At 46.8% G+C, this 27,520-nt stretch overlaps 1 protein-coding gene across 1 annotated transcript in view; it reads right to left on the reverse strand.

Moving 5' to 3' along the window:
• Nucleotides 1-744: 744 nt before the first annotated feature.
• Nucleotides 745-27,520, reverse strand: part of FAM50A (family with sequence similarity 50 member A) — a 39,442-nt gene continuing 12,666 nt past the window's right edge. The window contains exons 6-13 of the mRNA XM_040324279.1: nucleotides 24,215-24,281; nucleotides 24,062-24,123; nucleotides 21,468-21,544; nucleotides 9,882-9,936; nucleotides 7,811-7,859; nucleotides 7,186-7,256; nucleotides 6,124-6,234; nucleotides 745-907 (exon numbers count right to left, since the gene is read on the reverse strand). Coding sequence (XP_040180213.1) covers nucleotides 899-907; nucleotides 6,124-6,234; nucleotides 7,186-7,256; nucleotides 7,811-7,859; nucleotides 9,882-9,936; nucleotides 21,468-21,544; nucleotides 24,062-24,123; nucleotides 24,215-24,281 — 501 coding nt within the window. The 3' untranslated portion in view covers nucleotides 745-898. The remainder of the gene's footprint in view (nucleotides 908-6,123; nucleotides 6,235-7,185; nucleotides 7,257-7,810; nucleotides 7,860-9,881; nucleotides 9,937-21,467; nucleotides 21,545-24,061; nucleotides 24,124-24,214; nucleotides 24,282-27,520) is intronic.

The following is a 27,520-nucleotide window of genomic DNA, read 5'->3' on the forward strand; positions in this document are numbered from 1 at the left end:
AGGAGGGAGAGCCATTGACGAGCGAGGGATTTTTTGGAGATCGCTGGGCAGCGATGGGGCTCAGGTAAGTAATTAGGGGGTGCTGAGGGCAGCTGCTGCACACAGAGGGCTTTTTATCTTAATGCATAAAATGTACCAAGATAAAAAAAAAAAAAAAAAAACTTTTGCCTTTTACAACCACTTTAAACATGAGCCAAATGAGGATAGAGATGGTAAAGAAGAAGCTGATCACTGCTCTCCTGAGCCTGGCCCCACTGTCTTCCCACTTTAGGCTGTTGTATCCCTGCTCTGATAGCGCCATAGATTACACTGTAGCATGATCCCCTCTTCCTCTTCAGCCTGTAGCAGGGCAGCTGTGCCACCTTCAATCACCAGTTATGGTCCCAGGCTGGTCTACCCCAGGCATAGGCAGGAGGGATCTGGAGCTGCTGTACACTTCATTTTCAAATCTGCCGCCTGCACAGAAAGCCCTTTCACCACCCATCCCTTGCTGGAACTAAGAAAATATCATCGCCGTGTGCAGCCAGAGCCGCTGTATTCCTACACGAAAAAAAATATATTGTGACAATTATGCAAAAGCTGATAAATTTTAGGGGGGCTTCAGCAACCCCAATCACCCACCTGGTGTCGTCCCTGAGCTGTAAAATGCAAACATCAAGGCAAGCTATGGCTGTCCTCAGTTAAGTGAGCAGTTAGTCCGGTAACGCTTTACACAAATCCCAATCAATAAGATATGACTTCCAGTAATAGAACACATAATACATTTATTCCCGGTTTAACAGACATACAAAAGAAACCACAATGTTATTATATACATAATTCCATAATACAGAAATGATCTTCTCTTCCCACAGGCCACTCCCTGGATGTGACGGAGGATAAACTGTCCCGTATCTGATCACCGAATCTGCGGAGTGAAGAAATAGTACAATGAGGACACGGTTCATAATATATTACAGAGCCTCTAAGCCACGGGTCTTTAAACTATGGCCCTCCAGTTGTTCAGGAACTACAATTTCCAGCATGCCTAGTCATGTCTGTGAATGTCAGAGTTTTACAATGCCTCATGGGAAGTGTAGTTCCACCACAGCTGGAGGGCCGTAGATTGAGGATCACTGCTCTAAGCCAAGGGACGCATGTGCTTTCTATATAGCTACTGTTCTGTTGGAGCATCTCCTTTACACTTCCATATTATTGTCTAATTGGTTGCCAGCTGAGGGCTGAACGATAAGAAAAAAACAAACAAAAAACTGACAACTCTGCAGGAGCCGCTGTACTATCTGGCGTTATTGCAGCGATCTGCCCTGCTGTGTTATTTGTGTTCTGATATGGAGATGGCTCCCCCGCCAGAACGCTCCGGTCAGCGCTCTCAGTCATTGGCTTTTACCTTTTACCTTTACCTTTACCTTTTTTAGTCATGCAGTCCAAGGACCTAGACTATGGAACGCTCTATCAACCAGCATCCGATTGGAGGTGAACTACCTGGCCTTCAGAAGAAAAATCCAAACCCATCTCTTCCGAGGGCAAAAGTTTACTTAGGGAATGGATACTAAGCGCCCAGAGGCGATTCAGTTCGCATATGTTGCGCTATATAAGTTTCTCACTCATGCCCATCAACAGAAGCCACACACGGGCCAAATGTTGTCTGGTTTCTATTGAACCAGCTAATGCATCCTGACATTCGGTCCGTGTGTACCAGACTTTAGGCATGTATATATATCTCTCCAAAAAAAAAAAAAACTGTTTCACTGAAGTACACAGCACATACTGTATGTAGCCCCCTTTTGTCCCTTTCCCACTGCTTTTACTACAGCATCCACTGCCAAGTAAACATGGAGATTATGAATGTTTGAAAATGCTGTTCAGGAGCTCAATAGGGGAATATATTGCAATGTTATTGGTACTTTGTATGAACCATTTCATTCATAGGCAGGTCAAAGGGACGACCTTCATTTACATATTACATCAGGTAAAGCAACCTTTTAAGTCACGTAGAAAAAAAAAAACAGAACAAATTCTAGAATAAGTGCCGGTTCACACCACAAAAAACATCCTCCAGATTGGTTCTGAATGCACTGTACTGGGGTCTGGTGCATTTGACCACATTTTAATTTTTTTGGGGAATCAAAATGCACTGCACTGTTGTGAACTATGCCAATGGAACCCATATAACCTACTTTCCATGTGCATTTAAAAAAAAAAGCACTGCATGTGGTGGGAATGGGCCCTTTAAAACACCGAAGTGTGTTGTCTATAGATTGCAAAGGAAACAAATTATTACCTCATATAACAAATGAATACAAAGTTACCAGTGAATAAACAGGCCAATAAATAGTTAAGTATAGAAATAGCTCTGGCCTATAAGATCTAAGAGTGAAAGTGGTGAAGAATTTTTCACACATTTTCTATTTTTAAACATTTGTAGGCGTGCAAAGCTCATGTGAGCCTGTGCCCATGTTCTTCTGTTATACCTGGGCTGTTTTGTGAAATGTCAGTAGGTTTAGGTTTGCTCATTACTGAGGTGGAACAGCCGACACAGGCGTGATTCACCTAAGTGTGAAGTGAATCCATTCATAGGGAATAAAAGGTTCTGTCATATTTTTTTTTATAGGATTCTGGGCTTTTTTAGCATGGGGGAAGGGTTAACACTTCTATCGGGTTTTCATGGCTTTATTCACACTTTGGGTAGATTTAGACACGTATCTAAATATCCCTTGCCTCTGAAGCCTGATCTGCGTTCGGATCACGTTCTAGAGGCTACAGACAGGCAGTGATGAGACGCCTCCTCAGCACCTGTTTTAACCCCATTTTTTGCCAACCAACATGCAGTTGCAAGGCGTTTGCCGCTCTTCCCCATCTACTTAAATGTGTAGCGTTCAGCGGGCTTGCCGATTGCTGCATATTGGGTCAACTTTGTCGTGGAAGCGAACCAAAGCATTACGTCTGCAGCATGTATACATCGCCATTCGCTGCAGCTTAAAGCAGAGTTCCACACAAAAATGGAACCATCAGCTTTTCGGAACCCTCCCCCCTTCCGGTGTCACATTTGGCACCTTTCAGGGGGGGGGGGGGGTGCAGATACCTGTAAAATACAGGTATTTACATCCACGCCACTCACCCCCCCCCCCCCCTGTCTTCTAGGAAACACACAGGTCCCATGCAGGAGAAACCAACAAAAACGCAAGCACTGCATTTTTGATGCATTTCCATTGAAGTCTATGGAACCAAAAACGCAGTCCCTGACCTTTTTCATAAAATGCAGATGTGAATGTGACCCATAGGAAACCACGTTAAATGGACTGTTTCTGCAAAACGCATAGGTGTGAACAAGGCCTACGAGGGGGTGGTTGGCCAAAAAAACCTGGCTCAACCGCACATTTTTTTTAGATCTATTTTCTCAATATATTTGGAGTCATGGACCAATGGCTCCAAGGAGGTATGTCAATGCATAAAATGGCATCTGAAACGGAACAGCTTTAATATGTTGTATACTTTGAATAACTGTAATCTGATCCGAGATTCAAATTTCAAACCTTTCTTACCGAGTATATTGGATTTTTGAGGTCTGTGCGCACATAGCTTTAATATATATATATGGATTTATAGAACTTATTCCATTGCCCTGTATTTCAGTATTATACTACTTAGAAAGGAGAAAATACACTTGTAAATATGGAAGGTGAAACCCAGAAACTGGCGATTGTGGGGTAATAATTGGTCATGGTAGCGATCAATCATTTAAATGAACCTGAGCCAACCATGTTGAATTGCACTTTAATTGCTAAAGCTTTACTACCTACTGAGGTTTTGATAATGGAACGCTGAATAACGGGTGGTGGTTGCTACCTTTCTATTTGAGGATGATCATGATAAATCTCCTACCAACCTACTTTCTTTACACAGCTGTCAAATTCTACAACACTGCAAAAGTCATAGTTTTAACAGGTGCTCTGATCCTGCCAGTAGAACCTTTAATATTCTATGTCACACAGGAAACTCTTACAATAAATTCTGTATTATAGTTATTAGGGTTGTCCCGATACCACTTTTTTAGGACCGAGTACAAGTACCGATACTTTTTTTCAAGTAGTCGCCGATACCGAATACCGATACTTTTTTTAAATGTGTCCCCAAATGCAGCCATGTCCCCCACATATGCAGCCATGTCCCTCTAGCCATGTCCCTCACATATGCAGCAATGTCCCTCTAGCCATGTCCCTCACATATGCAGCCATGTCCCTCACATATGCAGCCATGTCCCTCTAGCCATGTCCCTCACATATGCAGCCATGTCCCTCTAGCCATGTCCCTCACATATGCAGCCATGTCCCTCCAGCCATTTCCCCCATACCTTTGCCGCCGAAAGCCGCCGCATGGAGAAAATCACAGCATTCATTTGAATAGCTGTTTTGCCCGCGCGTATAGACACTCCCCCTTGCTCGGCATTGGACAGATCACGATCACCCATCCAATCCCGAGCAAGGGGGAGTGTCTATACGCGCGGGAACACTACAGCTATTCAAATGAAAGTTGTGATGTTCCCGCACGCCGTTTAACCAATGCGGCGGTGCGATGCGGCGGCAGCGGCGGCGGGGAGGGGGGGGAAGTATTCTATTTAGGTATCGGGGGTATTTGCGCGAGTACGAGTACTCCCGCAAATACTCGGTATCGGTCCCGATACCGATACTGGTATCGGTATCTGGACAACCCTAATAGTTATTGACAGACCGCATCGTATGACATTTCTGTTGATCATAGTCAACTTAAAAGGGGTTGTAAAGGTAAAAAACTTGTTCTCCCTAAATAGCTTCCTTTACCTTAGTGCAGTCCTCCTTCACTTACCTCATCCTTCCATTTTGCTTTTTAAATGTCCTTATTTCTTCTGAGAAATCCTCACTTCCTGTTCTTCTGTCTGTAACTCCACACAGTAATGTGAGGCTTTCTCCCTGGTGTGGAGAAAGCCTCTTGAGGGGGTGAGCAGGAGGGTCAGGACACTCTCTACTTTGCAGATGGAGAAAGGAGTTGTGTGTTAGTGGGCGTCCTGACACTGCTGCTCGCCCCCTCCCCACCAGCGAGAAAGCCTTGCATTATTGTGTGGAGTTACCGACAGAAAAACAGGAAGTGAGGGTATCTCAGAAGAAATAAGGACATTTAAAAGCAAAATGGAAGGATGAGGTAAGTGAAGGAGGACTGCACTGAGGTAAAGGAAGCTATTTAGGGAAAAAAAAAAAAAAGTACCTTTACAACCCCTTTAACCGGTTAACGCCCGCCCACTGTATATATACGTCCTCTTTTTAAAGATGGATAACTCGGTAACTGCAGCAGCTGCTGCCACAACCGAGGTATCCATCTCTTCAGTGGGCGGTCCTGTAAAGGATAACGGCAGTCTTCGCCGCGAGATCGCAGTTATCGGTGGCGGGAGAGGGGCCCCCCTCCCGCCGCTCACCGGAGTCGTCGGTAGCGGCGGAGGCGATCGGGTGCTGCTGCCTGTTGTGATGGCCCCCACCCGTCCTCATAGCATTGTTGGCAAGATGGCCCCCACCCGTCCTCATAGCATTGTTGGCAAGATGGCCCCCACCCGTTCTCATAGCATTGTTGGGCGGAAGTGACGTCAAAACGTCAGTCCCGCCCAGCGTCTTAAAGAGACATTTTTTTTGTTGTAATTTTTTTAAATGACAACATTTCCATTTTTTTTGCATTTAAGTCTAAATATGAGATCTGAGGTCTTTTTGACCCCAGATCTAATATTTAAGAGAACCTGTCAAGCTTTTTTCTATTACAAGGGATGTTACACGGATTACAAGGAGATATTTACTGTACCTACAGGTAAGCCTTATTTTAGGCTTACCTGTAGGTACAAGTGAACTAGGTAGGCTTTAAGAGAACAATTTGTGTTTTCTCGGATGCCTGTGGCTGTTTTTTTAGGGACAGCACTTTACCTCACATTATCATAGAAATAGGTCAGGACTGCCTCACTTTTTAAAAAGGCATAAATTATTGCCCCACAATCACCAGATTCCAGCTGACCACTTGACTATGACATATTGAATCTAGCTGAAGTCTGGGCATAATTTATTTTTCAGTATTTTGTTGCATTGATCCTCAAACTGTCAGCACACTTACTGTGTATTTGTCCCACTTCTTCTCTGGGTCGTATGGCTCCCACCGGCTAGCTGGAAATATGTGTTTGTTTTTCTCGTACCAACTCCGCAGAACCACCTTTCCAGCATGAGACTAAAAGACATAAATGGAATCAACAACTGTGCAATGTTCAGTAATAGGAGAATAAAGGTCAGGTCGGGTTTCTATGGTCCACATCAGTGTTTCTCAACTCCAGCCCTCAAGGCACCCCAACAGGTCATGTTTTCAGGCTTTCCATTATTTTGGACAGGTGATTTGATCAGTTTCACTGCCTTGGCAATTACCACAGCCATTTCATCTGAGGGAAATCCTGAAAACATGACCTGTTAGGGCACCTCGAGGACTGGAGTTGAGAAACACTGGTCCACATTATGGATTTGTCTCCTTACTTCTGTCCCATTGCCAGGATGTGGCTGTGTGCCCCCAGTACAGGAAGTGAGGGAAATGTATCTAACCTTTCCCCCCAACGTATTTAAAATCAAGGCTGACCATACATTATACAATTTTCCTTAAGACCCCTTTCACACTGGAGCGGTTTGCAGGCGCTATTAATAGCGTCTGCAAACCGACTCTAAACAGCTGCTGCTGCTGTTTCTCCAGTGTGAAAGCCCGAGGGCTTTTACACTGGAGCGGTGCGCTAGCAGGATGGGAAAAAAAGTCCTGCTAGCCTCATCTTTGTATACCGCTCCCGCCCATTAAAATCAATGGGACACTGCGGCTATAACGCCGGCAATGCGCCTCTGCAGAGGCACATTGTGGACGGTTTTAACCCTTTCTCAACCGCTAGCGGGGGTAAAACCGCACCGCTAGCTGGCGAATAGCGCCGCAAAATTAGGGGTAAAGCTCCGCTATACCGCCACCGCACCTCCCGCCCCAGTGTGAAAGGGGCTTTAGATTTACCAAAACCATATAATAGGTGGTCAAACCTAAACCCTTTCAATTTGTATGCAATCAGGCAGTCCCTTGCACTTCATAGTTGAAGGTAAATCTAAAAGGAAATTGAATAAATGTATGACCAGAAAGGTTTTTCTACTTAATTTTTACCTCATCTTTCTCCACAGTGGCATCACTCAGCAGACGGACATCTTCATGTACATCAAAGTTAAACAAAGGACCTGTGAAAGGGGGAGAAAACTAGAGAATGATATCGGCACATGCTTCCTCAGCAGGTTTCTGTCGTATCCATAGGTAGAAAAGAGCTGTAGAAAGTAGGCAACCCTAGTGGTATAACATCCTACATAAGAACTACCTGTCATCCTCACAGTTTAGGATATAACCTGGAGATTCAAACTGGATTACAGTGTTAAAAAAAAAAAAAAAAAGGAAAACATTTCTAGGCACAAATCTGTGTAATTTTGCTGAACATTAGAAAATGCACTTATCCTTTAAAACTCACTTCTTCCTGCTGAATAGCTCCCTTTATTTCCCCACGTCTTTATCCTCAATAAATAGGAGAATAAAATCTGCTGACTTTTCCACGTATGGATAGCAAAAAGTACACAACAGATGCTGCATACCGACCGGTGTGGAGTTTTGTTTTGTGAAGCGATGGTCTTAACCTGCATGTTCACACAACTACTGAGGAATTCTCCAGCAGAGAAATCTGCTCACTGCAATTCTTACACAGTACATAAAAATAATCTTACATCAAGAAGAGGGATTTACTCACCACTTTTGCCTCTGGCCTTTGTCACAATGAAATCATAAAAACTATGATGCTGAAGAGTAGAAAGGATGTGAATTAGAATGAGTGAAAACAAATAGGGCCATTTATTAGACACCCCATCTTTCTAAAGGTTGCATTACAATTCCGGTTGTGTCGCCCACTGAATGCTTACATTCCCAATTATGTGCCTGCCCATATTAGGGTGTTCTCACTAATCATTCAAAAGTCAACAAGCAGAGAGAGTTCAAGCCCCTCATGCTGGTCAAAGCAGATATGCAGACCCAGGAACTTCACATAGAGATCAGCAGAGGACAAATTAGAAAGCAGGTGACTTAATAGTACAATGTTAAGATATTTGCCAGCACACCATGGAACGACGAAAATAGCGTCCAAGCTGATGATTTATTGCATGATCACAACACAAAGAGAGTGCAACGTTTTCGGAGCCACGCAGGGCCCCATCATCAGGTATGTGATAAATGTGGGGTTACAGTGTGCAAAATTTAAAGAGCCATCAACCAATCAAAAAGACAGAAAAATAATCAAACTCCTCCCAGCCCCAGACAGGTATGACCTCACAAAGCCGTCAGAAAAACTGCTCAAAATACTTAAAAGCATTGGTATACTGTACTGTCTTTTGGGACAGTATACCAATGCTTTTACGTATTTTGAGCAGTTTTCTGAAGGGCTTTGTGAGGTCATACCTGTCTGGGGGTGAGAGGAGTTTGGTTCTCTTGTGTTTTTTCTTTTTGTGGCTTTTTGATTGGTTGATGGCTCTTTAAATTTTGCACACTGTAACCCCACATTTATCACATGCCTTATGAAGGGGCCCTGCGTGGCTCCGAAACGTTGCATTCTCTTTGTGTTGTGATCATGCAATAAATCATTTGATTGGATGCTAATTTCGTCGTTCCATGGTGTGCTGGCAAATATCTTAACTGTAACTTGCACCAGTATCCAGCTGGTTGTTACTACAGAACCCGAATCCAAGAGCTTATCCAGGAAAGTGTGCGATGGGAATATGAAGTATGTATTAATAGTACAATGAACATATGTATGTTCTGGGTGGACCAACCCTGCAGTGCAGCAACACAACCACCTCTTAATCACTTGGCTACCAGGCACCTTTACTTAATAAAATTTAAAAAAAAAGTGTTTTTTTTTTTGTACGGTTATAAAATGTTGTAAATAAGTAATTTTTCCCCTTCACCGATGTGTGCTGATTAGGCTGCACCAATGGGCATGGATAGGCTGCACTGATGAGGTGGCGCCAATATGCAGGCCTGATGGGCATCACTGATAATCGGGGTACTGAAAATCAGTACCCCGATTAAGTACAGATTCTCTCCTGTGAGGGAATTCCACTGAACAGCTCTTCTCTCCTCACACGCCGTCATCAGAATTTTCTTGTTTACATGTGATCAGACAGGGACAGAGCACACCACTGATCGCCCCCACGGGTGCGCAAGTGTGGCAAGACCTCATGACTGTCTCAGAAAGAGGGAGCGGCCCACCCATCATTTGACAATACGGTGGGCATGAGGTAGTTAAGCGCAGACCAAAAAAAAATCGACCAGTTCGGCAAGAAGTAATCCCTGCATTTAAGCGGAGTGCCACCCAAAAATGGAACTTCCGGTTTTCAGAACCCTCCTCCCCCTCCGGTGTCACATTTGGCACCTTTCAGCGGGAGCGGGATGCAGATACCTGTCTAAGACAGGTATTTGCACCCACTTCTGGGCCTAGACTCCCCCCGTCTCCTGGGAAACACAATGGTCCCAGGAGAGAGCGGGGACCAGTGAGGGCGTGCCGCACAACTTGCGCATGCACAGTACGGAACCGGGGCAGTGAAACCGCAACTCTTTACTTCCTGATTACCTCACCGAGGATGGCGGTGGGGGCAGCCGAGAGACGAGCAACTGCTCGGCCTTGGCCGCCGCCATTGTGGGCGTGCTGGACAGGTAAGTGTCTATTTGTAGCTGCTGGCTTTTTTTGTTGATGCAGGGATCTGACTCCCCCCCCCCCCCCCACTGGTTAAAATTAGAAAAAAAAAAAAAACTGCTCTGTAAAAACTTACATGCGGGATGATGAGATCTTCCTTGATGTACATAAGTTGCTCTACTCCAGCTGACCTGTGGGAATTTTACAGCATATTACACATCATAAAACCATATAAGGTGTTTAGTATATATTTAGCCATGTTCAGGAAGTGAAAAACATTTTTAACCAGATAAATATGAAATACTGTAAAAATGTGTGTATATTTTTGTAGCCAATAGCCGAGCTCATACCAAGAGTCAATGGCTTAGTTATACAGAGATAGCTTAAAAGCATGCAAGGATAATCAGAGCCCAGGATACACCCTGGATTTGGCAAATATATTTTTATGATCATTTAAAAATTATATAAAAACCATCAGTGCATAAACTAAAAAAAAAAAAAAAATTTCATGGACGGACACAGCTCCTTAAATCTTGACAAGTGACAAGAGTTGAACAGCCCCGCCCAGGGGGTGGTCCCTCCAGACATAACCCTCCTCACTGCAGCTGCAGCCTCAGTTCGTAACAAGCAGTACAAACCTAAAAAAGAAGGAGGGGTGGGTGCTGTGTCCGTCCATGGACTCAGAGAAAAGGATTTTACGGTGAGTACAAAAAAAATCCTATTTTCTCTTATCGTCCATGGACGGCTCCTAAAATCTTGACAAGTGGGACATCCCCAAGCAGTGTCAAAAACGATGGGGTGGGAAATATATCAGTAAAACCAATTTTAACTTCACCCCAAAACAAGCAGAGCTCCTCAACGGAGGAGGTGCAACTTTAAACAGCCGCCTGCAAAAACTAGCGGCCGAAAAAAACATCAGAAGATGCACTCACAGCAACCAGGTAAATTCTGGAAAAAGCGTGAAGCGTAATGTCGGAAAAAAAAACAGGAAGCACCAATTGCCCTGGTCGAAAGTGCCGTGACCGGAAAAGGGGGCCCGCCCCTTAAGAGCATAGGTCTGTATGACAGCCTGCCTGATCCACAAGAAATGGTGGTCGACGAGACCGCCAGGCCCTTTTGTGGACCAGACACTGACACAAAAGAGAGTCAGAACTCCGAAACGGAGCCCTAGCGGGCTGGTACACCCGCAAAGCGCGTACCACGCCTAAAGTATGAAAGGCAACCTCCGTAGGATGCGCCAGCCGAGGACAGAAGAATAGAAGAACAATGTCCTTATTCCGGCGAAAGGCCAAAACCACCTTCGGAAGAAGGGAAGGTTGCAGGCGCACCACCACCTAATCCTTATGGAAGATCAAGCATGGCGGCTTGCAAGACAAGACCGCCAACTCAGAAACCCCTCTAACAGAGGTAAAGGCCACTAAAGGTGCCACCTTCTGAGATAGTGTCAAGAGAAAATCTCTCAGATGTTTCCAAAAGGAAGGTTCCTGAAGAACCAAGAGCACCGGAGTCAAAACTCATGGAGGAAGAGATGGACCAAGAGGGGAATATATATGACAAACCCCCTGCCCACAAAAAGGGACCCACCAGGGAACAAACCACAAAAAGGCCACTGAAAGAACACAGCCAAAGCTGAAATCTGCCCCCAAACGGTGCTTTAAGCAATTTTTAGATCCACTCCAAGCTGTAAAAACAGCAGGACCCTGGACACCGAGTACGTCCGTGGACGTCTCTCCATCCCTTCGCACCAAGAGATGTAGGCCTGCCAGGTGCGACGGTAGATCCTCCGGAAGAAGACTACCGTGCCCTCAGCATTGTTTTTTTTTAAATCAAAGAAGTTTTTATTGCTCATAAAACATACATAGAAAACACACAGTATGACACGACAGTAGTAGCATATACAGTACACTTTGCACAAACCTCTCCTTCCAACATCTAGCACATATTTAGCAATTACCTATGGCATGCCCTCCAATCCCGCCTCCCCATACCTGGCAAATCTAGTTACCGCCCAACAGTCTCCCCTGGACTAGTTCCATAGGGCTCAAGCCAGGTGTGGCCAGCCACGCGTCCCACAGCCTGTCAAATTTGCCCGCGTTCCCTCTGTGTTGAAAAATATATTTCTCCATCACCAGCATCTTGCCCATGTGTGTCAACCAAAATTTCAGTGTGGGGGGAGCCTCTAGTTTCCATTTCAGGAGAATGGCCCTCCTGGCCTGGAACAGTGCTCTGTTAAAAGCCAGTCGAGTCAGCTCCTCCGTGATTACTCCCTCCAGTACTCCAAGCAGACAATGTATCGGCTCCAGGGGGACAGAGACCTGGAACACAGAATTAAGTGTTTCCAGGACCCCGCTCCAGAACCTATGGAGCTTGGGGCAGCGCCACAGCAGATGAATCAAATCACCAGACATTACCTTACATCTGTTACACATTGGGTCGGTGACCCCACCCATCCTAAAGAGTTTCACCGGGGTAAAGTGGACCCTCAATAAAATATATAACTGGGATACCTTCTGTGCTACATTAAGCGAGCAGTTGTTGACCGCCAGCAACGCTTCCTCCCACATGTCTCCTGTCATCGGGCCCACGTCTGCCTCCCACTGGTCTGCCACCTTCATGGGGTGCCCCTCTAAGAATGTGTCCAGCAGCATGTTGTAACATTGCGAGATAACACCTTTAGTCTCAGATGCGGCCCTCAAGACGCGGAATACCGGAGTGGGGGACTGAGCCCACTCCACCGCGTCCCCCTGAGCTCTAATTGCATGCTGCAGTTGTAAGTAGAAAAAGAACATGGATTGGGGGAGTGCAAACCTGGACCGGAGGGTATCAAACGGGAGCAGCGCGCCTCCTCGGAATATCTGTTTGAGAAGCGTTATGCCTTGAAGGCACCACCTTGGGCCCTGATCTAGTTTGGCCAGTTCGGGGTACGAATTGTTCCCCCAAATCGGGCTGAATTCAGTGAATCCTGTGACCCCCTGAAGCTGCCTCGCCTTATTCCACACCTTCTGGGTAAGCGCGAAGGTGGGCATTTTCTTATTAGGTTTTTGAAACTGTTGGGCCTCAAGTCCCTCTGGTATCGACGTAGCCCCCGAGCCAAGCAACAAAAGCCTAGCCGAGGAGCCAGCCGGAGCCGGGGACATGGCACCTATTAGGTGCTGTAGCTGTGCTGCTAAATAGTAGATCCATGGGTTAGGAAGGGCCAGCCCCCCACCCTCCTTGGGGCGCTGCAGTTGTTCCAGTTTTATCCTGGGGGTTTTAACATGCCAAAGCAGTTGCCTAAAAAGCGAATTGACCACTCTAAACGTTTTGAGGGTAATGACTACTGGGGAATTGTGGAGCAGGTACAGTAACTGCGGCATCAGAATCATCTTGATGAGGTTGGTCTTGCCCGCTAGGGACATTTTCAGCCTATTCCATATATGGATTTTGTCTCTAAACCGAGTCAGCAAGGGAAAGACATTCAGGCTACAGTAGTCGGTCACCCTAGGGGAGACATATACCCCCAAGTATTTAAAGGTGGTCACCACGGGAACAGGGCATGTGAGACCAACGTCGGACGGGGGAGACCCGTCCAGAAACATTAGGGCTGACTTAGTCCAGTTGATGGTGAGGCCCGAAAAATGGCCGAACCTCTCCACAAGGGACATCACCCGGCTCAAGGATTCCTCCGCATCCTCCAAAAACAGGAGCATGTCGTCTGCGTAAAGCATGATTTTTTCGTGCATGTCTCCGTAGCGGAAGCCCCTGACTGCAGGACAATCCCGCACCAGGGCCGCCAGTGGCTCGATTGCCAGAGCAAAGAGCAGGGGGGACAGGGGACATCCCTGCCTGGTCCCCCTGCCCAGAGCAAAGGGCTGGGACATCCTGTCTGATAAACGCATGGTCGCTTGTGGTGCTTCATATAGTAGTCTCACCCACCTAAGAAAGTTGGGGCCAAAGCCGAACCTGGTCAATACAGCCCACAGATACCGCCAGCCGACACTGTCGAAAGCCTTATTGGCATCAAGTGACAACAGTGCCCGGTGGCCGGCGGAATCCGACGGAGTCTGCATGTTAAGGTATAGGCGCCTAAGATTGGTTGCCGTGGAACTGCGGGGCATAAACCCTGCCTGGTCGGGATGGATTATGGATAGGATGACCTTGTTTACTCTCATGGCTAGCGCTTTTGCAAGGATTTTAACATCGCTTTGCAGCAGGGAAATGGGCCTGTAGGAGCCTGGATCGAGGGGGTCCTTGCCAGGTTTCAACAATAGGATAATATTGGCCCTTGTCATAGATATAGGAAGTTTCCCCAGATCAAATGAGGCATTGAATGCTCTCAGCAACCTGGGGAGGATTTCCCCCCCGTACTGGGTGTATACCTCCATGGGGATCCCGTCATCTCCCGGGGCCTTACAGGTGGGAAAGGAGGCTGCCGCCTCTATTAGTTCAGTAAGGGTCAGTGGGGCGTCCATCTCCGCCCGGGCCCGCCCGCTCAAAGTCGGGAGAGCCACGGCATCCACGTACGCCTGTAGTTCACTGTCAGTATAATCGTCCCGGGCCCTATACAGGTCTGAGTAGAAAGATGCCAATGTGGCAACGATCTGCTCGGGGTCATTCACTAACCGTCCCTGAGAGTCACGGATTGCTCCTATGGCTGGGGACGCCTGTTGGGACCTAGCAATCCTTGCCAAAAGTCGGCCTGTCTTCTCCCCCTCCTCATAATAGGCCTGCTTTGTGAAAAAGCGCTTCTTTTCCGCGGTGGAGGCCCTTAACCGGTCCAGAGAGTCCTGGCCCGATATCCAAGCCTCTCTCGCGGAGTCCGAGGGATCCGTCACAAACTGCAGCTCCAACCTCTGTACCTGATCCCCAACCTGTTCCAAAAGGGCAGCAGAATTGCGTTTAACAGAGGTGATTTCCGCTATGAAAGTGCCCCTAAGGCACGCCTTAAATGCATCCCATCCCTCTACTGTGATAACACCCTGATCATTCTCTGCAAAGTATTGCTCTATCTGCAGTCCTACTCGTTCGTAAGAGGTGAATAGCTTTAGCCAAAAGGCATTCATTTTCCAGGGAGCCCTGGGCAGGGAGGACGCCGGGCGGGTAATCAAGTGTGCCGCCAGGGGGGAGTGGTCTGACACCCCTCTGGGTAGGTATTCTGACTTGGAGACCATGTGTAACATATGGGGGGACCCTACGCACAGATCAATGCGGGATAGCGACCCGTGGGTCTTAGAGAAACAGGAGAACTGTTTGGTCGTCGGGTGCCTGGCTCTCCACACATCTATCCAACCCACCTCCGCCAATAGGCGGCTCAAAATGGTACCTCTTCCCCCTAACGGTGGTAAGACCGGCGGGTGCCTATCTAGTCTGGGGTCAAGGCATCCGTTGAAGTCCCCCATGATCATAACAGGCATATCTGGCTTACTCACTAGGTATGACAAAAGGCATTGCATAACTTCTCTAGAAAACGGAGGAGGGATATAAACAAATGCAAGTATCATTGTTACGGTAAAAATTTTGCAATATAGAAAAACATATCTCCCATGAGAGTCCACTGCCGAATCAATTTCCTGGTAAGCCAAGGATTTGTGTACCAGCACACTCACCCCCCGAGAATAGGAGGTGTGAGTGGAGTGGTAGGCCTTGCCCACCCAGGAAAAACCCAGGCAGCCTGATGTGTCCCTCGTGAGGTGCGTCTCCTGTAGGCCCACAATGGCCGGGTGAAATTTTTTCAGGCAGGAGCTGATCATGGTACGCTTCAAAGGGTCATGAACTCCCCGAACATTCCACGTCACTATTGGTGTGGTAGCCATGATACGGAAAAAAAAGTAACAGCGCCATGGGGTGTGCGCCCCAGCGGATCGGTCCTGAGCCAAGTCATTGGTATGGGTCGCTGAGTTTGAGCACTAATGTCAGATGTGGGGCGTGCGATCCTGTAGAAGTCTATCCGCACGTGGGGTGTGCTGGGGAGCACAGATTCAAGGGGAGGGGGGCGGGAGGCAGCAAACCGTGTACTGAGGTGAGCAAAAAAAGAAACAAAAATAAACGAACATATTCTCTGGGGCTCAGTGCCAACCGGGCACCAAACAGTCCACCCCTTCAAGCGGGATTGATCTCGAACTTGTGCAACATGGTGGGGGTGTCTCCCCCACAACCGCTTTGATTCCATCATAGGGAAATATCAGCTTTTGAAGCATTGAGCCAGCGCTAACCAGACAAAAAAATAAACATTGAACATGTCCCGCTTCACAGGTATTGAAAAAAGACTCCCCCATTCAGCAAGTGTCGTACCTATTCCGCCGGGTGGGGTTCCGGGCTTCAGTCTCCCTCGTCCGCATCTCGTCTCCTCCTCAGGTCTTGTTCATTGCGATCTAGCCAATCAGCAGCTTCCGCAGCGGTTTCGAAGAATGTTGCTTGACCTCTGGCGGTGACCCTCAGCTTGGCCGGGTACAACATGGCATAGGTGACCTGGATTCTTTGTAGACGTTTCTTTACTTCGGCAAACTTGGCTCTCCTTCTCTGTACTTCTGCCGAGAAGTCTGGGTAGAATGAGACCCTTGCGCCGTTGTAGTGCACCGTTCCCTTTTCCCGGGCCAGTCGAAGTACAATCTCTCTGTCCCTATAGTTCAAGAGCCTGGCAAGCATGGGCCTAGGCGGATTGCCTGGCGGGAGGGGTCTGGGAGGTGTGCGGTGGGCCCTCTCTACCGCAAACAATGTGGTGAACGCATCTGCGCCAAATACCTCCTGGAGCCAAGACTCCACAAAAGTCGTGGGGTCCCTACCTTCCACCTTCTCGGGGAGCCCCACTATGCGTACGTTGTTCCTCCGTAAACGGTTTTCGATGTCATCTGTTTTTGCGTTCGCCTGGGCCGCCTGTTGTAGTGCCGATCTCGTATCTCTGGTAAGAGGGGGTATTTGATCTTCCACCTCACTGATGCGTCCCTCCACCGCCGTGGTCCGCTCTCGGATTTTCTGAATGTCATGTCTAATAAATGACACAGTTTCTGTCAGTGCTCCAAACTGTAATTTCAAGCCATCCACAGATGCCGTCACAGAGGTTGTGCATCTCTGCACTGCTTGCAGGATCTCGCTTAACGTGGGCTGCGGGGCATCTGCTGACCTCTCTAGCATGTCAGCGATCTGATCTTGGTCCAGGGACACCTCCAGGGGCAGCGTGTCATCTAGTGTGGAGGCGCCATTTTGCCCTCCAGCATCATGTAATGGGGTTGGCAGCAGGGGGGGGGAAGGGATTGCTAGGGCCCTGCAGCTTTTGAGTATAGTAAAGCATGTCCTTAGGCTGCTCCCTTCCCTGCTGTTTTTGGGCTTTTGTGGACTTGCTTGCGTCCTGTGGTTTCTCCCAGCCTCGCGGAGCTCGCTGTGTGAGAGCAGGGCCGGCGCCATCTTGGGATTGCAGGGCCGCCGCCGCCATCGCGTCTTTTTCGACTTTGCGGGCCATTGCGGGAGTCAGAGATGGTCCGAAAACGGTACCGCTACACCGGGGAAGGTCTGGTGAGTCTTTTGGTAGGTTTTTGTCCAGCAGGATCGCCGCGGGAAGGATCGTTGAAGGATCGATAGGGGGAGCTCCGTGCTATGCGACCGCTCACATGCCTGTCCAGGCCACGCCCCCGCCCTCAGCATTGTTGAGATGCCCGAGTCGGACAGACCCCGGTCACTTAAAGTCTGGCTTCCAATAGCCATGTTGAGCAAGTCAGTGACTGAACAACAGGAGGAAGTATGGGACCTCCCGCCCTGGCAACCGCCAGGGTATCTCCGCTACCAGGCGCCCGATATCGGCGTACCAAGTAGCCAATGAGGCAAAGCCTCGCTGTCCCAACAAAGTTAGGATAAGTGCAAGCTCCTAGCTGAAAACCCATGGTGCTGACGCCAGATCAAAAGGGAGGGCCACAGGCTGCTTCAGGCAGATTGGCGTCAGTGTCCGGATTCGAACCAATGACTCTCTTTGTGCCAAGTAATGGAGTTAACCACTACACCACCGTGTGCATAAAACCATTCTGAAACAGAAGTCCTGGATAACAAGGGCACAGCATTCAATGAAGCATCACAGACTTATATGAGGCCCTGGACCAGCTGGTCCGCTAGCCTAATAACTTCGGGAGAGAGTTGGTGCTCCTCCACTGTCTGGTGCAAAATGCTCACTTCGTGAGTGACTGAGACCCCAGAGTAGTGGCCACAATAGGCCACAAGTCAGACCCCAGCATGGTAAACATGGAACGGGTCAGTACTTCAGATCTTCTATCAGTCAGATCCATACAAGCGGGGGTTCCTGCAATAGGGAGAGTGGTATACATGACACCCGGAGGGTCCACTACCAGAGAAGAAGCCCACCTTTTGAAAAGGCTCTCCTTAAAAGGGGCACTGAACCGCCCGACTGAGGGACTACAAAAGCCCTCAGCGGCTTTTCTCATTCTGCATCTTAGAAATTATCAAAGAAGGGCACAGAAGGAAAAAACCTACACAGAGCGGTCTGATTTGTGTGATCCAAAAAAGACCAAGACCTCGGCGGAAACCCAGCTGCACTATCCAGCTTAAGAGAGTCCCTTGCAGCAGTGAGAAGCGCACCCATAAATGCCTTATCCTGCTTTTTTCTTTTTACTACCCAGGTACCTGGTCCATGACTCCATAACGGAGCATTCCCCGGGGGAAGGGGGCACTCTTACCACCTGTCCGCAGTCCAACCCCACCCTGGCACAAACGTGTCCAGGACTAACAATAAAACCTCTGTGGGAATCCCAGGTGCTAACACCAGCATGTTGGGGAAGGACCCAGATACTGACTCCAAATATTAATATTTACATAAATAGTGTGTATGTATAATATGCACACCTGTCCTTACAAATAAACAGAAACTCCTAGAGCCCTATTCAGGGCATATCACCCACTTGCTGCGCTGACCAGGGGTGCCCAGGGGACTCACTTCAGGAGGAGACTGCCCAGCGCTGCCGTCCACTCTCAGTACACGGCGTGTAAGAGGAAAAGAACCATGAGGTAACTGTGCGGCATCTGCAGGGACCTGTGTGCGCCGTATACAGCACTAGGGGTCAGGACTACTCCAAGATGGCCAACGAGCATTCAGAACGCGGCCACAGGAAAATGGCTGAATGCAATGCAAGCTGCGCCAGAGCACGGCTACGACAAAATGGCCGCCAATGGGAGCTTTCAACCCCTCACAGGAAAGCCCTATACAAAAAAGAAAAAACACAGGCCAGATAACACAGTCCCCTCAGCGCCCCCCCCCCCCCCCCAGACAGCGGCAATGTTAGCAATGCAGCAAGGGAAAAGGAGCAGGGAAGGGAGGAGAAGAGGACCCCCGAACCCCAGGAATGCCTAGCCGTACCAACCCACCAAAGCAGGAGGGACTGTAGTTACCCGTCCAAATGAGGACTCGCTGACGCATTCCTGACAGAACTACAACCGCAATGGAGGTAGCTGTCCCAGTCTACTGTGAGTGAGACAACACCACAGCCCAGTCATATGTGGACCTCGGAGCAAAGCTCACCGGCCACCCCAGAAGTTATGGGGTATGGCGTGGCAGACCCAGCCTCTTTGCAAAGGTGTGCCCACGCTTGCTGGTCGGACTGAGTAGACTACAAGGATCTATATTATCCAGCCTGTCTCTCAGCCGACAGTTGAAAGAAGATTCTTCAAGAAAGAGTAAAATAACATTTCACCTCAGGGCGCTGGGCCCAAAGGGAGCCATACGTCCTTTTCCTTGCTAGGCAGAACGAAACTGAGGCTGCATGCTGCAGGGAGGAGGGTTATGTCTGGAGGGATCGCCCCCTGGGAGGGGCTGTTCAACTCTGTTGATGTAACATGTATTTAATTATCTAACATGTTTCTGCCTAGTCCTCTCCTGTAAACAGGGAACATAACCCACTTGTCAAGATTTAAGGAGCTGTGTCCATCCATGGACGATAAGAGAAAAAAAGGATGAATTTACCAAAAATACCTGTACACTTTCCCTGCATTAAGAAAACACATTTGAGTTGGTATTATTACCCAGCATTAAATGGAATTCAAATGTGCTGTTAGATTAGTGACCAACACCTTGTATGACTAGATCATGGGCTCCAATACCACCAGTGACACCATCTGCATACAGGGCTTGTATGTTGTCCCAATGAGTTTGCTCCATATACCAAAAACACACTGGTATATTATCTGGCTCATATGTATGGATGTGCTATGAAGATTGGTGTGAGCTCCATTTGGGTACAGAGACCCAGGTAACTATATGTACTTTGTAAAGCACTCAACAAATCCTTAAATTAGGTAATAGAATTTCACAGGAGAACCCAAGGGCTGCAAGTCTTTGGCATGTGCAAATCTCTATGATTCTGTAAAGATATCTTTAAAGTAAATGTAAGCTGTAAATTGATGAGACTTAAGCCGACCATAGATGGCTCAAATCATGCATGGCTTGCCATTTCTCTGTGTGCATCACAAATGTTTTATGACAAACATCTCTCTTCCAGCATGGTAAGCTCTGTTAAGCCGGCCATAGATAGTTTGTATCTCGATCTACTTGGGTACAACCAGCATGTCTGATTTTAATATGCGATTATTGCCAGCAGATATAGCTGCTAGCAATAATCACTATGTTCTCCCTGCACCATCTATGGCTGGAAGGTTGTAATGCACACAATGAAAACCTGTGTCTTTGTGCAAATAAAAAAGGCAGGCTTCATCCGGCCACTGGTTTGTATAACATTTTTGGGAAATTTTTAGGCATTTTGCCAAGGCACCCCTGAAGAAATCTGAAGGCACCCTAGTTGAAAAAGGCTGTGCTAAAACTACTGTGCAACAAACAATTGCATTTTTTTTTTCCTCCTCTGCTGGATCTCCTCCAATCTGGTCTACAATGCCTGTGTTGGTACAGCCACGTGTATGACAGGGTGACAACACAAGAACACAACTGACAAGATCACCAGGTATTCTTTAAAGAAAAAAAATGCAGGGATTTTAAAAAAAGTATTAAAAAAATAGTTATTAAAATAAATTTTGAAATTACATTACTATGTGCTTAAAATTTTGTTTTTACACAAACCATGGAGTTTAGTAGTGGAGGCCATCTTTCCTCGGCTAATCTTTGTGGCCAGCCGCCGCAACCACCAGATTGGTTTCCGGGGCTACTGATCATCCAGGTAAGCCCGAGAATCAGCGGAAAGTGGGGGGGTGGGAACCCCCTCATCCCCCTTTTGCTACCACTTCTTATAGTGATCCAGTGGCTAATCAACTGCTCAGATCACTTTTAGCAGTTAGAGAATCGTCGTCTGAAAAGAACAATACCAGGGTTATGCCATATTGCTGCAGCCATAACCCCCGTATTCCACTTCCAACCGGGGAAGTCATTGTACTATGGCCTGGTTGGGAAGTGGTTAAAGGCCAAAAGCAAAACAATCTAACTGGTTCTTATCATCAACAATATAACCTGACTGTCCTTTAATTTGATAAAGGTGGTTTAATCCATAGGCCATATGAAGAGGAAGCCAGAAAACATTGATCTCATGTAGGAGCATATGAAGACAAGGAGGAGGGAAGTACATTGTTCGCATTTATCTTTTCCTCAGCTATGACTGCTGCAGTCTGCTTCTAATTCCTCTTCCAACATCTCTCCTCTGAGAATAGACTTATGCTGAAATTAGGGCTGTGTGTGCTGTAAATGCATGATGATGTTATCACTTCATTCTCAAGTCTAGAAATAAATCTGCACAATGCTCCTTACCGGAGTTCACTGAAGTCTTTCCGCAGGATCTCAAGGGCTTTCTGCAGGAATTGCTGCATGGTATTTCCTTTCTTCATCTGGAGAGAAAAGCAGCATGTTTATATAAATGGTGAGAGCTATTGGAAGTAGCTCAGTCCCTTCTCCCCGAGCATCAGAGGGTACTAAAAGGCAGACCGGTCATTACTAAATCAAAGTTTAAACAGTGTTACACCCAAAAACGAATCAAAAGGAACCCTGTCAAAAACATAACACAAACCTAATAAATCTCTGGAAGCAAGCACCAGAACCAGGCTGCTCGCACCTTTTGTTCTAAACAAAGCTTCTTCTGTCTTCCTTGGAACCCATAAAATGCTGGTGGCACTTAAAATGTGAACTTTAACCTAAACCTGAATTACAGCCAAAAAGCCATATGCATATTTAAAATACACAATCCCAGCAAACCGCAACTCCACTCTGATGACATCATAACTCCTCTACTGCAGTTAAAACAATACAGTCACCTGCAGCTTGCAACTGGGAAGTTAAATCAGAATGTAAAGTGTTACTAAACCCAGGACCCTGCATTCACTATATCTGGTCTCCCGCAGTACACAGAACATGGAAATTCAAATATTTTAGTAAGTATAATAAATATTATATAGCTTAAACGGACAATTGCGCGGTCGTGCGACGTGGCTCCCAAACAAAATTGGCGTCTTTTTTCCCCCACAAATAGAGCTTTCTTTTGGTGGTATTTGATCACCTCTGCGGTATTTATTTTTTGCGCTATAAACAAAAATAGAGCGACAATTTTGAATTTTTTTTGACTTTTTGCTATAATAAATATCCCCAAAAATATATAAAAAAGTTTTTTTTCCTCAGTTTAGGCTGATACGTATTCTTCTACATATTTTTCTAAAAAAAAGAAAGAAAAAAAAAATCGCAATAAGCGTTTATTGATTGGTTTGCGCAAAAGTCTACAAAATAGGGCATCGTTTTATGGCATTTTTATTAATTTTTTTTTTTTTTTACTAGTAATGGCGGCGATCAGCGATTTTTATCGGTACTGCGACCTTATGGCAAACACTTCTGACAAATTTTTGGGACCATTGGCATATTTATAGCGATCAGTGCTATAAAAATGCATGGATTACTATAAAAATGCCACTGGCAGGGAAGGGGTTAACACTAGGGGACGAGGAAGGGGTTAAGTATGTTCCCTGGGTGTGTTCTAACTGAAGGGGGGGGGGTGAGACTGACATGGGGAAATGACTGATCACTGTTCATACATTGTATGAACAGAAGATCAGGCATTTCTCCCCCTGACAGGCCCGGTTCTCGCTCTGTAACGAGCGATCGCGGGAGCCCGGCGGTGATCGCGCACCTTTGGCGGCGCAGGCGCGTCCCTATTGGCTGATTCCCGAGATGAGGTAATATTACGTGATCTCGCTCAGCCGAGCTGCGGCGGCTGGTCGGCAAGCGGATAAAAAAAACTCTCTAGCAATACACACCAAACTGAGCATGTGCAGCCTATCCACTGGCCCTATGTCATCAGGAAACATTTTGGAGTCAGTGGAAGGAGGAGGAGAGGATGAGAGAAGACTGGATCAAAACAGCCTTTTTACACAATGCAGAGGATTAACCCCTTAGGTTCCACAGTGAGCATGATTTACTGCATATACAGACTGATTTTACTGTTGTGGGTTTATTAACACCTTTACTCCCCACCCCCCTTTTACCCCTTGAATGCTGGATTAAATTCAAAACACATACCGTATATAAGCCGAGTTTTTTAGCACATTTTTTGGTGCTGAAAATGCCCCCCTCGGCTTATACTCGAGTCACTTTTTTGCGCCTGATCTCCCGGATTTGGCACACATGTAGTCCCACTCTTCCTCTACAAGTGTGCATAGTTTGTTGTCCGGGGGACCTACGGCAGGGGAGCACCAATTTTTCAAAGCCGGGCACCCCTTCCATAGACTCCCATGTTAAACGTCAGTCTAGTGATGGGCACAGTGAGGCATGCACATGGACACAGTGTGGCAAAGTGAGGCATGCAGATGGACACCCTAGGCTTATACTCGAGTCAATAAGTTTTCCTATTTTTTTGTGGTAAAATTAGGTGCCTCGGCTTATATTGGGGTCGGCTTAAACTTAAGTATATACAGTACTCATCTTTTCAGCAGATCCAGCACTGTTCCGCAGCTATATGCTGTTTGTTTGTCCTTTCCTATATCCTGTGCCACTATCTTGGTCCTTTTTAGCCAGCTGCCTCTTTAAAGTTCAGGCAGTTCGACCCCCAATGACAAGCTAGTCCCCCCCAGCCAGTACTTGTAGCTGCTGGCTATTCAATTTCCCAAATCCAGGTAAAGTTCTTCTCTAAGTCTATAGTTGCATTAGCAGTTTGCTCAGGTTCAGGGGTTCAACACAAATGATGTCACAACTCTGATGCTAATGCATGTCTATCATCGCATCTTTCATTTCAGACGTTTCACACAAGTGTGTTACAGATTACCTTTAATTTAATGAATGTAGCAACCTTCCTATTCTGGTGTTACTATATGTGTCGGTATACAAACATGCTCCCACTTAATAGGGCCAAAGGGGATAATTACCTTTACTGTTCTTCGGTGTCCTGAACCGTCCCAGTAACTGAAGGTAATCTCGATCTCTTCACCTGAGCAGAGAATAAGGCGATGTAAACCAAAGGAAAGCTCGGAAGTAAAAGCCACCACAATCCCCTCCCCAAGCCGGACATTTTCCCTTACTTTTAATCTTCTCCTGCTTCCGCTCCCACTCTTGTCTCAGCTCTTCTCGAAGACGGTTTTCTTCCTCCTGAAGGGAACAAGGACAATCCAAGTCACATACATCATAATGGAAACCATGAGAGACCTTTACCAGGTATATGCAGACCAATATAAGCGCCAACTCTACCATGCTTTGGCAGCTAGTGATAGGACTAGCAGGTTCTCAAAAGTCCAAGGACTTTAAGGAAAGCCTGCAATGAAGCAAGACCTCCTTTAACTGAAGTAGCCATTGTCCAATTTACAGACTGTATACTAGTTGGAGGCAGTAAAACTAAGCCTACATATACCGTATAAAGTTTTTATAAAAGTTTGCAAAACATACAAAACAAGTACAAAAAGTAACATGCAAATCAGTATCGTGGCATTTGAAGTGACAATGGTAATGAATACAGACTAAGGCAAGGGCATTGCACAATTTATATCACAAAATTGCCCATTAGAACACGTGGATCCATCTCCTAACATCAGCAGTACGAGCATCCAGCACAGGCATGGTGGGGGAGAGATAGGGAAGGGGGCAGTTGAGGAAGGCATAGGTGAGAGGGGTGTGAAGAGGCATCAAAGGGGAAGGATCAGAAATGGTAGGGATTAGCGGGGGGGGGGTGCGGGGTAGAGGAGGCAAGGGGCAGCTAAACCTTAGACCTGGGTGATGGGGACAGGAGTAATAGATCAAACAGTAATGCCCTAAGCATCGACCCAGCAATTCCAGATATTATTGAATTTATTAGGACAGTTACTGCTAGCATAGGTGAGTTTGTACAGAGGAAAGGTCCTGTTAATTGCCACCTTCCAGCTACTCACTGTAGAAGGGGCAGGAGATTTCCAGCTCAAAAATAATCTCACTGGCATATTATGCAGCGTAAAAAATAAAATAAAAATCTATTGTGCTTAGTGGACATCACATCCTCCACGAGGCCCAGCAACCAAAGAGCCAGATCCAACAGAATTGACAAGTTACCCAGTGCATTGACGGTGTCCACCACGTCTCTCCAGTAGCGTTGTAGTTTAGGGCACAACCAAAAAACATGAGGGTAGATGCCAGTGTCTGTGCCACATCTAAAACATCTATCCAGAGTTCCCGGGTATATGGCAGACAAGAGGAAAATTCATTGGAGAAATCCATCCCTGGCAGAAATCAGTCTTCCATCAGTAGGTTCTTAGCAAGTTCACCTTCCTGAACATGTTATATATGTCAGTTTAAACGTGCCACATCACTGCCTCTCAGTAGTCATTATTTGCTGGGACCGCGGGCGTTCAGGCAACCAATGACATGTGTGTGCCCGCCCCCTGCTGCTGACTATAATGCAGTTCCTGGCTCTCACTCCCTGCTGGACCACAAAGCAAGGCAGGACATCACATGCATGCCCCGCCACCTACTGCTCGCTATCTCATGGCTCCCACTTCTTTCCGGCAGCGAGGTATGGTGTGAAGTCATATGCATGCCCCACTCCATTCAGCAAGATTTCTGATGCAGCTCCCACCCCCTGCAGCTTGCTACCTCTGCCGTCTTCTTCTCCCGGCCTGCCCTCAAGGCATGTGGGGTGTGTACTTCATTAATATTTACAGGGGCATGCTGATGGGCACATGTTAAGGGGGCAACAAAATGTGCCCATCAGCTTATCCCTTAACATAAAATGTGCCCATCAGTGTGACCCTTGTTTTATGTTAAAGGGCACGCTAATGGGGGTACCTGGTGTAAAGAAGCACTCTGATGGGGGCACCTGATGTAAAGGGCACACCTGATGTAAGGAGGCAGTCTGATGAGTACACCCTAAGTAAGGGGGCACACTGATTGGAGACACCAGATGTAAAGGGACCTTCAGATGCAGAAACATGATGTAAGCGGGCACTCTGATGGGAATACCTGATGTAAGGTGGCAGTCTGATGGGAACACATTACTTAAGGCGGCGCTCTGATGGGGACACCTGATATAAAGGGGTACTCTGATGGTGGCAACTGATAGATGGGGGTAGTCTGATGGGGCACCCAAGTTAATGAATTACTCTAGTAGGGGCACCTGATGCAAGGAGGAACGTTAATGGGGACATTTACAGAGCATTACCAGGAGTGTGTGCAGGAAACAGTAACAAAAAGACAAAGAGTGGCTTGCACCAAAAAAAGGAAAGTAATCGCTTACAATATTTCAAAGCACAGACTTGAGATTCGGACCACGGCTGGAAGAATATTTTAGTGACCCAACCTTCTTGAATTTTAATTTAATACCCCTGTGTTATGTGTTACACCTGTAGTTAGGGTGCAACATGTAGCATGTTCAGCAACCTCCCCCTGTACTTCCTTGTGATGGGGGGGGGTCCACTCTCCGCTCACATTTTGACAACAGCATGGCTGTGCGGTGGGTCACATTATTCATTCACAGGAATTGGTCACCGTGGCAGACAGACTTGTAGTTTGAATGGACTATGAGTGTGATCAGGGGCCTGGTTGGAGCCTGGGCTGAGGTGGTCATACACCTCCTTACAGGATTCTGCTGTGATGTGGGACTTTTACAACTTCCTTTTCCTACTAAATGCGTACTGGGATTCAGACTCCTTCCCCTTTTCCCCCTAAAATCTTATGTTACATATTAATGCAGTTTCCCAGTTATTGCTTACCCTCTCTTTTTATTCCTCCTTTCACTTCTGCCCTCCTGTGCCAATTGGATATACATCTTCGCTTTCCCTTATTCTCCATCTGATCACAGCCTGATTTCTTGTTTTTTTTACCTACCTCTTACTTATAAACCACCTAAGAGCAAGTTCCATAGAACATATTAACCCGACATTTCATATTCCCGATTTGTACCTGCTGTACCATGTACTTGTATGAAAAAGTAACCTCTTCTCATTGTATTGCTTACTTTGTGTGAAATCACTGGTGTGCCTGCCAGTCCCTTTGTTTCCTATTAAAAACTGACCACACCAAGCATAAAGAGCACAGCGTGCTCCATTTTCAAACTATGCTGGGAACTCTGCCTGCTCTCTTCTAATGATCAGACTTGTGCTGACATACACCCCCCCCCCCCCCTGCAGAACCATTTACTGGGAAGTTCAGTGCACTGCTGTTCCTCCTTCCCCAGCTCTCTGAGCTCCTTATGCAGCAGGAAAACAGAGGGTACGTGATCAACTTTAAAAAAGGGGAGAAAAAGGATTTATGTTTCTTTATATGTATACACAAATGTATACACAAAATCATTTTGATTTTAAACTGAATGGGTTGTTTTACAAGGTGATCATTTACATATACTTTAATAGGCCACAAGAATTGCT

The sequence above is a fragment of the Rana temporaria genome, chromosome 9, assembly GCF_905171775.1.
Source record: "Rana temporaria chromosome 9, aRanTem1.1, whole genome shotgun sequence".
Lineage (NCBI taxonomy): Eukaryota > Metazoa > Chordata > Amphibia > Anura > Ranidae > Rana > Rana temporaria.